This window comes from Eriocheir sinensis, chromosome 2 (assembly GCF_024679095.1).
Source record: "Eriocheir sinensis breed Jianghai 21 chromosome 2, ASM2467909v1, whole genome shotgun sequence".
In the NCBI taxonomy this organism is placed as follows: domain Eukaryota; kingdom Metazoa; phylum Arthropoda; class Malacostraca; order Decapoda; family Varunidae; genus Eriocheir; species Eriocheir sinensis.
Genome location: NC_066510.1, coordinates 9,303,438 through 9,321,701, shown reverse-complemented (window position 1 = coordinate 9,321,701; position 18,264 = coordinate 9,303,438). Strand labels below are relative to the sequence as shown.

Genomic DNA, 18,264 nt, shown 5'->3' with positions numbered 1-18,264 from the left:
GCCGGCCTCCCCCTAGACAATAAGAAAATAAAATGTGGGGACGGAGAAGGACATTGCCCAAGCACTAGATGGAAATTAATACAGAGATACAGTAAATGTTCCTTAAAGTAGAATACTGCAGAAATCACAGCCTTGTATAGCACGGCAGTAGTTCAGGCTCCCACACACTGCATCACCACCTTTGTGCAAACTGAGGGTGTTCTTTGAGGATAACAGGGAGGACATCATGGTTCAGTAGCCAACAAATTGTTTGGGGCAGGTCAAGGCAGTCCCGTGGTTTAAACTTAGCAATAAAAGGGCATTCCATGGCATGGCGTGCAGCAGACACCCAGGGGAGTTACTATATAACCTCCCAGTAGTACCTATAGCCTAGCCTAAGGCGCATTGCTACCATATCCTGAGGGGCAGTGTGTCGCCCATAGGGGTAAACGCAGTGTTGGGAGACAGTAACATAGTGAAGGTTGCTGGCGCTGCCAGTGTCACAGCAGTGTCTGGAGTTGTGTACCAATGCTATCACGGAAATAATTCTTAACATAGCTAAGCGTATAGTCAGTGCCAGGGTCCACTGTGTCATCCGAAGGGCTTGGCGAGCAAGGCAGTCTGCCTTCTCATTGAGCTGGATGCCCACATGGGAGGGCACCCAGGTGAAGTGGACCGTGGCACCTGCGGCCTCAAGGGCACGGACGGCAGTCAGGCACTTAGTTACAAGATCAGTCTGTAGGGTAGGAGGACATAAGGTCATGTAATGCAGCCTGGCTATCGACAAACAAGTAGACATTTTCGTGCAAAGCTGCTTAGTATACAGTGTGGAGAGCCTTAAGCCCGGGTCGAGGACAGGTAGTCAGGTACCCCGGCAGCCGCCTGGTAACCTCAATGTCAGTGTACTGGGTGGGGGAAGCGTAATCCCGGAGGCGGTGGCTGAGTCGTCAGAGTAACGGCTCCGTGTTCAGGAGGACGCGAGTTCAATCCCTGCCCGGTGCCACCAAGCTGGGATTTTTCAGCCGCCGCCGAGTGGCTTAAAACTACCCATGCACATGCTGTTCAGAAGACCACCTATCAACCCGGACTCTAGATTCTAGGATCAAAGATGAGCTCTGGGAGGGCAGCATGAGCCAATGCAAGATGGCGCCACTATAAACACTCGCCTGCGCCAGAACGGGCTGGGCCGACCATCAGGACCCACCGGAAAGAAGCCTTGGACCGACCATCAGGATCCACCGGGAAGAAGCCTACCGGCGCAATAGGCCGCAATGTAAAAAAAAAAAAAAAAAAAAGACGCCACAGCCAGACCTGCTGCCATCAACAGAGCCATCACAGTACACATGGAAAGCCCGAACACGGGGCCCGGGGGTCCAAATCTTAGGTTGTCGAGACGTGGAGATGGCTTCTTCTTCTGAAGTGTTTTATGGGGCTCGTTAGGCTGTGTCTCCAACTGTGGCACCAACGCGGAACAAGTCAAAAGAAGAAGCGCGATTTGTTTTGCCGGCCCTCCGGTGAACTTGACGAATTGTACACACCATATAGCCACGAATCCGAGGGCCCGAGTTCGAATCCTGGCCAGGGCAGTCAGCGTGCGGCTCACCCAACTGTTCATCCTCTCTTTCGGACTGGTCGATAAATGAGTAACTGGGGAAGGTATATTACATGATAACCCGGATGTCACAGCTGCCCCGCGGTGCCGTTGTCGAGAAGGAAACACGCAAGGCCAACACAGCAGCTTGACAGGTGGAGTATAAAACACCCAAGAAGAAGAAGGGAAGTGCTGCGGCTTCTTGAACGCCTGGACGAGGCGCTCCTCCTCGCTCACGGTGAGTGGCAGGTCAACATGATGCTCCACAGTGTATACAGGATGGGGGTGATTGCTACAGTTACTAAGGCAGTAGCGTATGAACGATGAAGACGGTGCGGTACACGAACCTGCTGTGGTTGCGTGCGGCCTTAGTGCTCATACCCGTCCCATTAGCCCTTGACCCTGTGGTCGGTAGGAACCCATTACCCCGAGACACAGGGCCAGTGTAATATCCGGGTGATCACAGTTTAGGCCTTTAGGTAAAGATTCATTTTATGAACGAGCCAATATCTCGTTTTCTAGTTAAGGGTACGGGACACCTGAGGTCATCTAACTAAACTATTGGGTATTGCGATGAAACTAAGTTGGCATTTATGTTGCCTACATTTGGTACAAGCCAGAACAATGTATGTATACTTATATGTATACGCGTATATGTGTATCAACACTTAAAATTACACAGCACCATTAATACATAACCAATCACTTTCATTTTTTGGCTGTGAATAGTCTTTAGGTATGCTTAGAGCCCTATGAAAAATATTCTGAAAGTTTCCCATATAGAAAGGCATAATGGTATATATTTATTTTGTTATGTTCGTCGAACATCGCGTAAAATCGTGTTTTTTATCACTTTTTCCTCTTAATACTCCTATCTCCTTTACCTTATCAACAATACATCCAGTAATCCCTCGTCTATCGTGGGGGTTAGGTTCCAGAACCCCCTGCGATAAGCGAAAATCCATGAAGTAGCGACCTTATATTTTTTTAATATATATTTTAAGGCTTTATAAGCCCTCCCCACGCTCTTACAAATCTTTCCCACACTCCTATTGACCTTTCCCACACTCTTATAAACACTTCCTATGACGTTTCGTTGTTACGATGCGGTCCCAATGAATGCTTCTATAATTCTTGTTTCAACGTTCGACATTTGCTTCGTAAATACGAACTTCATGCAAGAATTAGTTTGGCGGGGCGGAAGAATACTCAGAGTAAGGACAATATGAGCGTTGCTCACTTCTTTTATATCACAATTAGGTAAATATGGAAGGGGAAAGGGAGGAGAGGGACGGAGTGAGTCATGAAAAAAATACAGATAGAGGATGTTAGGGTAAAATTCTAGTGTTTGCCCATACTCCCCCCTCCCCCCCATACAAGCCTGGGGACCTGGTGGGAATGCGGGGTATCGGGTGGGGGACACGAAATTCGTCGCATTCGCGTATTTTTTTAGTGGGGGGGGATAAAAACTCCCTAGATCTAGGGAAATTTCCTAAATTTAGGGAATTTTTCCTCCCACCACCATTAAAATAAGCGTTTGCGACGAATTTAGTGTTTCCCATACGAAAACCACGCACTCAGTGGATTCCCAAGCTTGTTTTGGGAGAGAAGCGTAGTGAACCCACCAAACGATGCTCACCTCACCATCTGGCGTGGCACCGGCGGCCATCTGTGCTCACATAAACGCCTTCACCACACTCATGCCCTCTCTAGTAGGTTGTCACCTCATCACAAGGTTTCTGTCCTCCAAGTAGAGTCCGTGGCACCAAACACAGTGTATCTTCATTATTTATCACTGACACAAGTAAAACCACCGGCTAGCCGGGATCCATCCAACACCACGCTCGAGGGAGGGACAGTGGGGAGAGTCATGTCAGGTCCTGAGGGAGAGTCAAGTGAGGTCCTGAGGGCGAGTCAGGTCAGGGCTTCAGTCAGGACATGACCTGACTCACTTCTGCCCCTCCCTCCCCACACACTTTCCATTTCACCTTCTGTGTGTGTGTGTATGTGTGTTTACATAGTTGTAAACACACACGCACACACAGAAGGGGAAATGAGAAATGTGTGGGGAGGGAGTGGCAGAAGTGAGTCAGGTCAGGACATGACCTGACTCACTTCTGCCCCTCCCTCCACACACCCTTCCCATTTCCTCTTTTGTGTGTGTGTGTGCGTGCGTGCGAGCGAGTGTGTGTGTGTGTGTGTTCATGTAATCTAATGGGGAAGGAGAAAGGGAGGAAGAGTGATAGAGTGAGAGATAAGGCTAAAGATAAGAGGGTGTGAGAGAGCAGGAAACAAGGGAAATGAGTGAAGGAAATGGGATGGGAAAAGAAGAGAGAGGTAGGGAGGGTCAGGTAAAGGTGAGGAAAGAGGGGGAGAGAAAGGGTGTGAGTGGGAGGGAAAGAGACTAAAAGAGAAAGTGAAAGGAAAAGAAAGAAATGAGAAGGAAGGAGAAAAATACGGGGACGGAGAGGGAGCAGAAAGAAAGGAAGTGGGGGAGGAGTGAACCAGGGAAAAGACTAACGGTGCAATAGGCCGCAACGGAAAAATAAAAAAATAGGTGGGTGACATAGGTGCTTATTTAGGTGTGTTCCTACTTAAGTTGATTTATATCGTTTTCATTTATTATGCTTGAAAATGTTTATTTTACCGCAAAATCCCACGATATAGCGAAAAAAATGCGATACAATACAATTTAAAAATCCGCGATACAGCGAGACCGCGATAAGTGAACCTCGATATGGCGAGGGATTACTGTATACTTATACACATGATGCCTGCATTATTTATTGAAGATGAACATAAGGAAAGAAATGACTACTCTACACTTTTTAACTTCGTATTCTAATATTGTATGATATTTATTAAAAAAAATACCTATTGGGCTTTGAAAATTATAAACACTGTTGAAAAAAGATGCAACAAGTTATGTGAGCTTACATTCGGCTACAAGTTTATAAAATGTAAACACAATGAATTTTAGTTATTGTCAGTAAAAATCACTTTTTGTTTCATTATGAAATACATTAAACAAGCTTTGATGCTTTTTTCATTACCTAGACAGTTTCTGATTTTTGAATGCACAAGTCCAAAGGTTGAAAAGACTCTTTCAATTAGAGGAGTTCCGTCCCCCCAAAATTGCCAGTAATCGCTAGCTACCTTAACTAAAACTGAGTCAACTCCTGTTGAAGGGATGAGGACTCGCACACTTTAAAATCTCTCACATGATTAATCATGATGCACTGTGCCTATATATAGTCTACAAGACATTGATCCCAAGTGCTTATGCTAATATTTTTCAGGTGAAGTGGTGAGAAACACTCTACCATTCAGTTATTACAAACTCACACCTCAGCTTACACCATTCTCGCATTTTTTTCTAATCTCGTGCCGCATGTGTAGCTTGAACCATTTTTCTAATAGATTCCATGAAGACTAATGTTTAATCTGGAAAGTACCGAACAGAATCTAGTTGGTAGAACTCGTGGTAAAGAGATATTTAAAAGGCCGAAACCCGCACAGTACCAAAAGGAGCTGCTGAGGGGCCGAACTCACTCTCACCAAGACTTACCAACACAAAGGGCTGTAGCTGTCTAGGACACTGGGGAGAAAGAAACAGTGGAACACCTAATTGTAGAATGTAGCAACTATGAGAGGCAGAGAGGGGAGTTAGCACCAGAAGAAGTGATGGTGATGAGCCGATGAAAAGTGATACAGGTCAAAAGAAGAAGGTCTGTTTTGGTTTGGAATGCCAAGTCATATAAATCTACCTCCAAGGCATAAATACATAATGAACAAGTAAAGTCTGTGTTTGTGATCTATTAATTGCTCTAGTGTATCAAGTGCCTAAAATTGATTGTACAGAAGTTTTTGTTGACCAAAAAGCAACGAACAACAGGTCATTGATTCAGGTTGCTGTGCAACCGAAGTTTCATAATTTAATTTATCATAATACTGCAACTGTCAAAGATTATTAACCCCTTGCATCCGATGACGCAGTATACGCGTCATTTCGTCTCTCGTAGCATATCTGAGTGACGCGTATACTGCGTCATGGTCATTTCAGCCAGTGTGTGTTTTATTTCTTCTCGGGTATAGTACTCGGATATGGGAAGGGCGCGCGATTTGACAGCTCGTAGTGAAGAGGTTAAAGAAAAATGTTCTTAATATTCATAACTTTGTTTTGAATTACATTGGGATAAGCAAAACATTTTTTTCATAGTAGACCCACTTTTCTGTACCAAATTATGCTTCCCAGATAATCTGGCATTTATTTTTTGAGAGACAGAACTCCTCTAATTCTTGCTGAGGAAGCAACAGCTGTATGTAACTGGGTAGGCACCACCAAACAGTCTTTAATATCTCCTGAAAAAATTTGCCACCAAGCAAGTGGTGATAGGGTATTTACAACATCAGGTTTAAAATGCATATGCTTGAAAGGCATGGACTTTCCTCGATATCTCAATGTTGAAAGAAACTGGGGAAAATTTTCTTCCACATAATTTTCTGCACTATCAATCTCCTTAGCAGTGAGACACTTACCCTGATACCTAGGGTCAATCAAATTTGCTAAGTATTGAGCAGGTGTTAGTGCTGATTTTTTCCTCTTTAGTAACTTATCCAAATCCTTCTGCTCTGTTAAACATTCTTGCAAGTCACATTCAAGTTTGAACCAAACTTCTACTGCATCACTAATGAGTGCATCTTCACATTGAAGCCTATCTAATGCCACTGCAATTGGTTTGAGTCTGTCAAAATAATCTTCAGCAAATCTCTTCAATGCCTTATGATTGACCTTCCTAATTATCTGTTGCTCACTGTCATCACTGTGTTCCCTACATATTTTAACTAAAATATCCCAGTTTTGTACTTTTAAATGTAATGTTTTGTAATTTTAAATATAATGAGCATACAATGCTCATTATATTTAAAATTAAAAGATTTTGATTTTAATCAGTGATTTTTTTTCTGTGATTATAATTGATTTTAATCACATGATTAAAATCATTTGATTTCAGTCATGCCAACCCTGATGCAACGTAAATTAATGGAAACATATGGGAGGGGCTTATGCCCTGCAATAGAATGTTGCAGGTGTGATGATGATGAATTACCTTTACAGGTGTGAAAAGCTTGCTCTGAAGTTTCTTCCCTCTGTCACAAAAGACTGTACCTTGGATATTGTGTCATAAGATTACAAAATGGATGATGCACCTATCATATATGGTCTGGAAGATTTTCAGGTGAGTATAGATTTAGATATTTTTATGGATTTGTAAAGGTAGATATATGTAAGGTTCATGAAGTAGTATTGATGCTTACATATGATTCCATGTTTTTTTCAGCATATCTTACAATACTTATTTTATATGGTTATTTTAGAGTATATAAATTCTATATTTGTAATGCTCCTAATCAATTTATACTAAAAGTTTTTAGGTAGCAGTAGTATGCATGTGTTTACTCATGTACGTTGGGTCTTTCACATTGCAGGGATTATATGCCCAGAACATTTTAAGTAAATATACTTGGGAGCCTGTACTATAGCTGTGTGTGGCGGGTGCTCATCTCTGTCCTGTAGGCCCTTTGAGCCTGTGGTAGGAGAGAACCCATTAACCCGACACAGGGCCAGTGTTAACATCTGGGTTACCACTGTTGACCTTCCCCAAGTGTCCCCATGTACCCATTTATTGACCATCCTGAAAGGAAGGATGAACAGCTGGCTGGACAATTGAACAAGAGGCTTGTGGTCTGTCTCCAGGATAAACTCTCGACCTCGAAGGTAGTAATCAAACCTCAAAATCCCATACACCATTGCAAGGCTCTCATGTTCAATGGTAGAATACCGACTCATGTGGTAGTAGTTTCCACCTGGTGTAGGCGAAAGGACGAGGACAACCCAAGTGGTACTGGAGGAGGAAAGCTCCCAGACCTTTGTTGGAAGTATCTGTTCTGAGAACAAAAGTAAGGCTGGCATCTGGGAGGCGGAGCACAGGGTTAGATGACAGGACATACTTGAGATGGTTAAAACAGTCCAGTAGCTCATTGGTCCAAGGAAGAGATTCGCAAATTGTCTTCTTCAACATGTCTGAAAGTGGAGCATGAAAGTAGTGGCCTTAGGAATGAACAGTTTGTGTAAGCTGACCATACCTAGGAATCCTCGCAGGAGCTTCTTCGTTTTCGGAGGAGGTATCCGGCATAAGGCTTCTACCTTGTTGGGCTGGGTTTGGAGGCAGTCACCTCCCAAGATGAATCCAAGGTATTGAATGGACGGAAAGCCAAAGTAACACTGAACTCTTGAGGGTGAGTCTGTGCATCCTGGTCCTTTCAAAGACAGATCTGAGTGTAGAGCAGTGTTGGGACCAATCTGGGGAATGTATAAAGACGTTGTCATAGTAAAAGGAGACATTTTGAAGATCCGCAAGAACGATGCGCATGAGTCGGACATACGTAGTGCAAGCGGTGACTAGCCCAAAAGGAAGGCGGTTGAACTCCATGAGGCCTAGGTGCGTGGGGAAGGCAGTAAGTGGCTTGGCCTTTTTGGACAAGGGAACTTGGTAATACGCCTTGCATAAATCCAGTTCTGAGAAGAAGACTGAACCCGAAAATTTATGCAAGTCTTTTTCAGTGCTGCAGCTAGGTTCGGCCTGAAAGACTGTAATGCTGTTCAGTTGGCGGCAGTCAATGTCCATTCGATAGGTGCCGTCAGCCTTGGGAACCATCACAACAGGGGAACAGTGTTGAGACTGGGAACGTCAGACGATACCCTGTTCAAAAATATGGTTCACTTCCTTTTCGAAGAAAGGTTTTAGATGGATGGGAACTGGGTACACTTTAGAGTGGATCCAACTGGTAGTGGTGAGGACGATGTCATGCTTGATGGTAGACTTACATCCAGGGACTTTGGAGAATATGTCACCATATTCCCAAAGAAGGTTCCGCAAGGCAGTCTGTTGGTAGAGATCCAGATTGGCGTTGATATGGGCCCTTGCGTCCTCTCCCCAGTGTTGGCCATCAGGGGTAACTGGGAGCTTAGTGTACTCATCCTCGGGATCGTTTGTGCACTCAAGCTGTTCATCCGTCAGAAGCATCTTCCTCTTCTGGTGGAACCTCATCCAAGACTTCGGCGAAGTTGACACTGGAATGGTGAAAGTAACGTTTTAGTAGGTTGGCATGGTAAAGCCTTGGAACTCTAGGACAATCAATGAGGTAGTCAACCTTGCTCTGCTTCTCTAATACCTTGTAAGGTTCTTTCCAAGCAACTAAAAGTTTGCTAGAGTCACTGGGAAGCAAGAGTAGGACCTCATCGCCGGGTTGGAACTGGCGGTCTTGCGATTTGACGTCAAAGTAAGCTTTGCACCTAGAAGCACTTACGTCCGCATTCTGGGCTGCAATCCTTGCTTCCTTGGCCAGTTTGTCCTGCAGTTCGACGACGTACTGAAAGAACATCGGTCGTCGCCCTTCAAACCGCGATCCTCCCATAGATCCCTGAGAACCGTCAGAGGGCCTCGCACAGTCCTCCCATAGAGTACCTCAAATGCGGAGAACCCCGTCCTGTCACTGGGGATCTCTCTGACGGCAAATAACATCGGGATTAGATACTGGTGCCACTCTCGTGGTTTGTCCTGGTACAGCTTGCAGAGAGAAGCCTTCAGTGGCCCATGAAGTCTCTCGATGCGACCGTTTGAGTTGGGGTGGAATCAGGGCCGGATACAGAGGGGGGGGGGGCCCCCCCAAAATTTCCGGCCCCTCCAGAAAATCTCGAGTGTATGCAGAGAGTGGGTACAGAACTGACTCGCTTATAATGTGCTGCAACTATAATACGGAATGTGTCATCGGCTGTATAGGCATATGCAGGCGCAGATACGGGGGTGGGGAGCCAGATGGCCCGGGCCCCCCCAAAAAAATATTAGGATAACTAAAATATTTGAAATACCCGTGAATTGAGAAAACATAAAATATATTTAAGATACCCGTAAAAAACTAGAGAGCTGGGGAGCGAAGCTGGCTGCTGCTAGATAGCTCTGGACGCTGTCCTCCAAACTTTAAAAAAAACTTCTCCTCTATAGGTTCCTTGGGCTTTACTATGCGGAGGTGGACGGGATGCTCAAGCAAGATTTAATTTTTTTTCGGTGTCTGATGTAATTATTCACTCTCCTGCAGGGCCCGGGCACAATGGGCACGTGGCCAGGGCCCCGCGCTCTTATGGGCCCCGCACTCATCTAACAATCTATATACTCGTACAGGGCCGTAGTACGTCATACCCGCCGGGGGTGTTGGACGCCCCCCCCCCCCCCATCTGCTAAAATGTCCACTTTCTGAGAGAGTCAAAACGAAAACTGGTACCTTTCTGTTGCATTTCTGGAGAACTCAGGATTTTCTTTATTTATTTTCAGTATTTAAGTTACGGAATCGTATATTGAATATTATAGAGCAACATTTAAAGGCCTAGGAAAAAATCTTTGTGACCTCATTCCTCACATGCAAGCAGAAAGTGAATTTTAGTGCAGGCACTATCATCATTCGGCACTTCGAAGAGGAAATAAGGGAAGAGTTCCTTGCCTTTGTGCACGCCCAAGACCTCACCTGGCCTGGCTCCTTTTGCGCACCGTTGAAGACCTCGGATTGGACATGGCCAAGTGCAGGGGACTTGGTTTTGATGGAGCAAGTGCCATGATGGGAAAATTCAAAGGGTGTGCCAACAAAGGGTGTGCCGCAGTACTCATGAAGAAGTACACCCTGGCCAAGCCAATCCACTGCTTTAACCACCGGCAGAATCTAGTACTGACGAAGGTGTGTGACGTCAAGGAAGTGAAGATCGCTCTTCAAACACTGACCGAGGTGTAAAACTTCCTTCATTCTTCGAATATACGCTCTCTCCACTTCACAGAGGTTGTCAAGGTTACCTCGGCCAAGCGCGAAAAGCTTGTTCCCCTGTGCCCCACCAGGTGGATTGAGAGGCATGACGCAGTGCTGGTTTTCGTTGAATTTCCGCTTGTCATCGCTGTTTTTCTCGAGGAAGAACTTGACGCCACTGCTGGGCTCCTTCTCACCACTATATATGTTCCCCGCTTTCTTGTTGGACTGGTTGTAGTGGAGTGTATATTGGCGCATACTCTCGAGCCGAGCCAAGCTCTTCAGAGAAAAGATGGCGACCTGGTGTTAGTCTATGCCACGATTCGTGGCATTGAGACCATTTTTGCCAAGTTCAGAGCAGATGCGGAGAATTATTTCTACGACGTGTTCATGAAAGCGGAAGAGTTTTTGGTCGAGGTGGGGTCATCGCATGACACCATCCCTGTGCCACGACTCTGTGGACGACAGACCCAGCGATCAAATGTTCCGTGCAAGAATGCTGAGGACTACCGCTGGGCGGTGTACATTCCGTTCATGGACCATGTCTTGGCTGAGTTGAAGAGTCGGTTCGGCGACGACACAGTGCCTGTCGCACTTCAGCTCAAGCAACTCCTCAAAGGCCCCGTAACGGATGTTGCGGCTGTGCTTCAAGCGGCGAAGCTCTACGAGCTCGACAACGAATCCCTGACACTCGTGATGGGGGAAGCGGAGCATTGGGCATTATCTGTCCCGGTCTTCCAAACTATCAAAGAAGCCCAGGCACACGCCAGCACCAGCATGTTCCCCAATCTCGCCATTCTCTTGAAAAAACTGTTGATGCTTCCAGTCTCCAACGCGGGAGCCGAGAGGTCTTTCTCAGCATTGAAAAGGCTGAAAACCCATCTGAGGAGTACCGTCGGCCAAGAGTGCCTGAACGGACTTGCCCTCCACTATAATATCCCTATTTCAGTCGAGAGAGTGATCAGCAAATTTGGCCCTATAAGAAATCCTTTTTATCTTCAGCTGTGTCTAATTTTACATATTGACTCTTTTGTAAAGGTTAGGTTTGTAATTTATATATGACCTGTATTATGATCACCCTTGCTGCCTACATATCGAAATAAATGTTTACTTTTCTTCGAATGCTCGTATGGTGATGATTTCTACCTGTTCAGATCTGCCTTTTCACTGGTCGGATGAACAATTTGAATTGTTTCTTGTTATTGCTTGCCAGCTTAAATATTGATTGCACTTCATATATAGGTACAAGAAACATTCATTTGTCACATATACGTTGATTGCTCGGGAGCTGTGGATTTCAAGCAAAGAACTGCCATCACTATCCATTGGTCTTCACTGTTTTGAGGCTGTCGCTAACTTATGAAATTTACCATTGGGCCCCCCCCAAATTGACTTTCTGGATCCGCCCCTGGGTGGAATGGAGTGGTGAAGGCTGGTTTGACTCCCAATAGCTTGTGTAGCTCACCCATCAACTGAGAGGTAAACTGAATGCATTGGTTGGATAGGATTTCTCTCAGTATGCCCACTCGCGGGAAGATAGAGAGGAGAGCTTCTGCCACAGAGATGGAGTCCACATCCTTGAGGGGGACGGCCTCCGAAATCCCATGGCAAAGTTGATCAAGGTGAGGATGTAGCGATGACATTCGGACGACGGTGGTGACAAGGGTCCGACTAGGTTGATCGCTACCCGGGAGAAAGGCTCAGTTGTTATGGGAAGTGGCTGCAGGGGTACAAGTCGTACTCTCCCCTTTTTTGACATCCGCTGCCAAACGTTACAGGACCAGCAGAAATCCCGAATGTCTGCCCCCATACCTGGCCAGAAAAAAACTGGTTGGCTATATTCATGAATGTCTTGCGATGTGAAAAATGACCTGCCAAAGGATTATCGTGGCCAACAGATAGAATAATGGGGCGACATTTCTTAGGAATAACAAGAGTGAGCTTACCAATCTTCAAAGTGTGCTTTGAGGTCGCATACTTACTGTGTAAGAGACCATCCTTTCGAAGATATACGAAGGTATATCCAGAGATGGCTTTATTTCTAAGTTCCCGAAGAGTTGAGGAAGACTCTTGGAGGCTGCCAAAATCCTCTGGGGTCACACCAATGGATGAACTCTTTTCATCTTGCTGCCACTGTGGGTCTGGACGGCATGAACGTGGGGAGGAATGGTTCCGACCCTTGGTGGTGTAGAAACGTCAACCGCTCCTGGGTCTTCGGGTGCTGTATTCTCAGCTTCAAGCTGAGAAGAGAAAGGTGGAGTACTGCCTGAACAAAGAAAAGGGTCATTAGGGTCCCGAGCCCCTCTGATGTTGCCAATGAAGATACTTGCGCGCTTCATGGACATTGAATGAAACACCGAACGGTTGGAAATTCATCTCCCCATCTCAGGTAGTCTTTGACGAGTATTCTAGGAGAGGAGGAGACTTCGATATCGGGAACAGCCTCCTCTGACATCATGTTACAGTTGCAGCCGTTGTCTCGGATGATGGAGGTCCAAGAGCCGTTGATGGTCCCACCAACTGAAAATTTAGGTGGAGCCCTGTCACCCATGCATAACCCTACCTTGTGCTTTTCTTGAGGCTCCGTGGGGTCCTCGAATGCTTGAGGGTTCTTTGGACATCAATTCTGAAGGTGGCTCTCATCCCCACAGTTGTAGCACCTGACCCTTGAGGTATTCCTAGGATCAGGTCAGTCGGAGGTGGTGTCTCCCTTCCTGTCGTTCGCAATGCCCCTGGTTGAATTCTCGTGGGAAGGGAGAGTTTGGCCAGCATTCCCGCTAGTGTTTTGCTTTGGGTAGGCATTGTTTGCAGACACCCACACGTCCGCCTTCTCGACTGCAGTCTTGAGATTGGTGATCTGGTGTTCCTTTAAAAATAGGCGGAGGTCAGGGAAAAGAGAGGCTAGAAACTGATCGAGGATCATAAACTCACGTAGGGCCTCAAACGTCCGAGGACTTTTGGATGACTCAACCACGAGTTGAACATTTACTGTAGGCAGGTGGCAAACTGGCGGTAATTCTCTCCGACACGAATCGTACAGTTCCTGAAGTCCAGCCGGTACCGCTCTGGGGTCGTATCGAAGCCGGTCAACAGCGCCTGTTTTAGGAGAGAAAAGTCACAGATGGTGTCAGTGTCGAGTGTAGTGTACAGGTAGCTCTCGATTTACGCGAGTTTGGTTTACGTGTTTTTGAAATAACGCGGGGTCCAAAATCCAAATAAATGTTTAATTTACACGTTTTTTCACTTATACGCGATATTTTATGGAGTGGCCACCAGATGTCTCACGCAACTGGACTCACACGGCGCTGCGGCCACACAGCTGAGCTCAGTTCTTCCAGCGCGCCACTTGAACAACAATACAGTACCCACGCTGCCACGCTACTCAACAATAGAGGTGGGCAGGTACTGGTACCAGTACTGGTACTTATGGTACCAGCTATACGGTACGGTACAGGTACCAGACTACTCGGTACCGGTACCAATACTAGCCATTCGCTCATGGTGTCCCTCATTCCTTCCTCAAACGAGTGAGGCTGAGACTGAGTGCCTGAGTGGATATCTCGGTGATATGGATATTCTCTCTCTCTCTCTCTCTCTCTCTCTCTCTCTCTCTCTCTCTCTCTCTCTCTCTCTCTCTCTCTCTCTCTCTCTCTCTCTCTCTCTCTCTCTCTCTCCACTGAATGAAGTGAATCTTTATTTTTCGATAGAAACCAACCTCTTGTTTGATTTACATTGTTTTTGATTTACGCGACCTATTCAAGGACACAATACTCGTGTAAATCGAGAGTTACCTGTATAAATCGGCAGCCTTTCCAGTCAGTAGACTCCCGAGTCTATTGGCGAGGCTACTTTTTTCCACCTTCAACAGTTCTGTTATACGCTCAAAGCGGGCCAGGTAAGCAGCGATGTCTTCCCCCTCTTGGTAAGCAGGGAGCTTGGGTCCTCGAACGCTGGGGTCTTGACAAACACTGTTGTGGTTTCGCCTCTTTGGCTAATTGGAGCTTGGCAAGCTAGAACTGACATTCCTTTTCCCTTTCTTCACATTCACGCTCTCATTCTTCACGTTCTCGCTCTCGCTCATGTTCACGCTCTTTGGCTCTGTCCTCTCTCTCCACAGCTTGTTGTTGGAAGACGATGTCTTGGCCTGAGAGTCCCAAACCCTCAGCCTGAAGCAGCAGTTCCTCTATGCTAGAGATGGTAGACATTACGAACGTAATGAAACTGCAACAAAACACAGACGAACACAACAGTACACTGTACAAAGTCACAACATCAGCTCACGGCATGTAACACAAAAATCATACACCACGAAAGCACCCGCCACAAGAAACAGTCACCTTATGAAGCAAAACACCTCATGAAGCAAAACACCTCACGAAGCAAAACACCTCACGAAGCAAAGCACCTCACGAAGCAAAACACCTCACGAAGCAAAACACCTCACGAAGCAAAACACCTCATGAAGCAAAACACCTCACGAAGCAAAACAAACACCACTGTCTGGCGACAATGTGGACTGGGCGTCCATAGGCTTATACTCTGCTGGCCCAAGCTGCAGATGCAGCTAATTAGTAGAAAGTCATTACTTAGCGGCTACTTGTTGCACGAACAAGGTTAAAAGGCGTCACAGCCTGCACCTAATCAGGGGAGGATTAGAAGGCTCTTGCAGCTCACACCTAATCCCTGTTCGACTTCAGGAGATGAACAACACTCAAACACTGAGTCACTGTCGAAGCAAGTCACGGCACTAGTGCACTCTGGTGCATCACTGCTAACACCCAATTCACGGTACACTACACACAGTTCACAAATCCTGGCGAGGTTGCCACTGTAAATTGTCACTAAGCAATATTGGAATCCAACCAGTACTATTAGTGGTAATGGGTACCGTTAGGGTTCTGGTACTTTAACGGTAATGGTTACCGATAAGGTACCAGTACCTGCTCGATATTAGTTACTGACAAGGTACCGGTACTCTGACGGTACTGGGTACCGTTGAAGTACCGGTATCTTTTTTTTTTTTTTTCTTTTTTTTTTTTTTTACGTTATTGCCTATTGCGCCGGTAGGCATCTTCCCGGTGGGGCCTGATGGTCGGCCCAAGGCTTCTTCCAGGTGGGGCCTGATGGTCGGCCCAGCCCGTTCTGGCGCAGGCGAGTGTTTATAATGGCGCCATCTTGCATTGGCTCATGCTGCCCCCCGGAACTCGTTCTTGATTCGCTTGGATGGCTTCCTCTAGAGTCCGGGTTGATGGGTGGTCTTCAGGACAGCATGTGGGTAGTTTTAAGCCACTCGGCGGTGACTGAAAAATCCGAGTGGTAGCGTGAGGATTCGAACCCGCGTCGTCCATCACGCGGCGAATGTGGGTCCAGTACGCTATCACTTCGGCCACCGCCTACCACTGTTGGTACTGGGTACCGTTAAAGTATCGGTACCTTGTCGGTAACCAGTACCGAGTAGGTACCAGTACATTATTGGTAACTAATACTGAGTAGGTACTGGTACCTGCTCGATACTGGTTACCAACAAGGTACCAGTACTCTGACGGTACTGGGTACCGTTAAAGTACCAGTACCTTGTCGGTACTGGGTACTGTTAAAGTACCGATACCTTGTCGGTAACCAGTACCGAGTAGGTACCAGTACCTTGTCGGTAGCCAGTACCGAGTAGGTACCGGCCCCTTGTCGGTAACCAGTACCGAGTAGGTACCGGTACCTTATTGGTAACTAATACCGAGTAGGTACCGGTACCTTATCGGTAACCATTACCGTTAAAGTACCGGAACCCTAACGGTACCCAGTCCCGCTACTAGTACCGGTTGGATTCCAATACTGCATAGTGGCATGCTCGCCAGCCCTGCCTGGCAGTGGAGTGTGGAGATGAGTTAGGCCTTGCTGTGCTGAGTCGCTGCCGGTCTTCCCGCCATCTGCCATGCTGCCCTGCATTTTTGCTTCGATCCTTCCTCCCGTTTCTATTATTTTATTGATTAATCTGTTAGATAATTCTTCATGTCCGATTTTTTTAAGGTTTGCTAATATATACTGTTATTGTGATTAGACTGAGTCCATCCATAATAACTATTATATGCTAGTTTATCGGAAAAAAAAATATTCAACTTCATTCAGGTGAAAGAGAGAGAGAGAATATCCATATCACCGAGATATCCACTCAGGCACTGGCCTCTCATGCGTATGAGGAAGAAATGAGGGACATCATGAGCGACTGGTCAATATTGGTACTGGTACCAAGCAGTCTGGTACCGGTAGCGTACCGTTTAGCCGGTACCATTAGTACCGGTACCTGCCCACCTCGATTTAACATTGCTCTCTTCTTGCCACAGTGCCCATCTCCTCCGTACCGAGCGGTCGCCATTTTTGTCACTTCATTTTAATGTCATTAACGTCGAAGGCCACCGTCAAAATGGGATAATGGGAACTTGGCCCGGTGGTGACACTCGCTGGCTGGCAACTTAATATATCCCATTGGCTCTGTGAACTCGTACTTGGTCGTATTAAAGAACATGGTGTCATTACTTTCCTTTAAAAATTGGGAGCAGGCTACTTGCACACATGCCCTGCCTTTGTACTGGCCCCGTGTAAACAAGCCCCTACCGCTGTAGGTATTTAGTGAGTGTTCTGATGCTAATTGGTTCACGGATACAGAAAAGTCAATATCCGTCTGGTTATTTATTTGAACAAACATACAGAGATCATAGGGATAAGCAAAACACATAGAAAATGTGTTTGTGTGTATATGCGTGTACATGAATGTTGTGTAGTGTAAGTGACATTGAAGTGTTGGTGTACGTGTAGAACAATATGTATAAGTTAACAATAGGAGGGCGAGGACAGACAGTTGAAGATAAACAAGTAACAAGAATGACAAACAACGAAGACGCAACAAGACAGACTGGGAGCACGATGGCCCAGGAGACAGGACGAACGAAAAATAGAGTGTGCTGTAGCACTCCATTTCCTGAGGAGTCACCGGGGAAGAGCACGTGGTTTGAGTGGTGACTGCTACACCGCCGCGCCAACACATTGCTTGTTTTTTGTTTACGGTTATCAACTGAACAGCTCATAATTATAATTCTTTATTAACAGTTTCATATTTTTATTATTAGATTTTTATAGAAGGAAGCATTCATTAGTAAATAATGTGTATGGCAATAAATGCTTAAGCATCTGAATTTGAAAAGAAAATGGCAAACCTTCGCGGAAATTTGCTACTCGTGGGGGTCTGTCCTCCTAACCCCTGCGAAGAACGGGGGACAGGTGTACTCCTATTTAATAACCTTCCATACACCTTTCCTGGCACACTGAGTAAGTTCATTCTTTTATAACTATTAAAATCATCCCTACTTCATTTTTCATTGTACAGCAGCAGCACACTGATAGCTATTCTCCAGTCATCTGGCACCTTATCCTGCTTCTATGCTAGGTTACATATCCACAGCATCCACTATACAATTAATCTTATTTCAGCATTTCTCCTGTTATACATCATCATTGCCTGGGGCAACTCTTACTTTTAGCTTCTTTTTTGCCTCTGCCTCACCCCTTTCCACCTCCTACCAATACAGTCCATTGAAAGTGTTTCAAATGGAGATTAATTGGTTAATAGATTGGTATGACAGATGGTGGGTAACTCTTTCAGGAGATGTCATATGTTGGCTCCTGCACATCTTTTGGCCTTTGTATATCTTTGTTTAAGTGAAAACAGTGTTTTGAGTCAATATGTTTTTTTCAGGCTCGAGCATTGGCAGCACACTCTGCTGAGACTGAAAAGATAAATTTCCTCGTTGGAACTCAGTCTTTAAGGAGAACCAACCAGGTATGTCACA

The 18,264-nt window shown here is 45.9% G+C and overlaps 1 protein-coding gene across 4 annotated transcripts in view; it reads left to right on the top strand.

Annotated features, from left to right (window-relative positions):
* LOC126999053 (EARP-interacting protein homolog) overlaps nt 1–18,264 on the top strand; it is an 83,740-nt gene that overhangs the window by 7,365 nt on the left and 58,111 nt on the right. For 2 of the 4 annotated variants that reach the window (XM_050861448.1, XM_050861453.1), the window contains exons 1-2: nt 1,693–1,808; nt 18,171–18,254. Coding sequence is in view for 2 of the 4 variants with exons in the window: in XM_050861443.1 (XP_050717400.1) it covers nt 6,769–6,810; nt 18,171–18,254 (126 nt within the window). In the remaining 2 variants the exon portion in view is untranslated. Of the gene's footprint in view, nt 1–1,650; nt 1,809–6,689; nt 6,811–18,170; nt 18,255–18,264 lie in introns of those variants that run through there. The other 2 variants (XM_050861437.1, XM_050861443.1) reach the window with 2 other exon arrangements.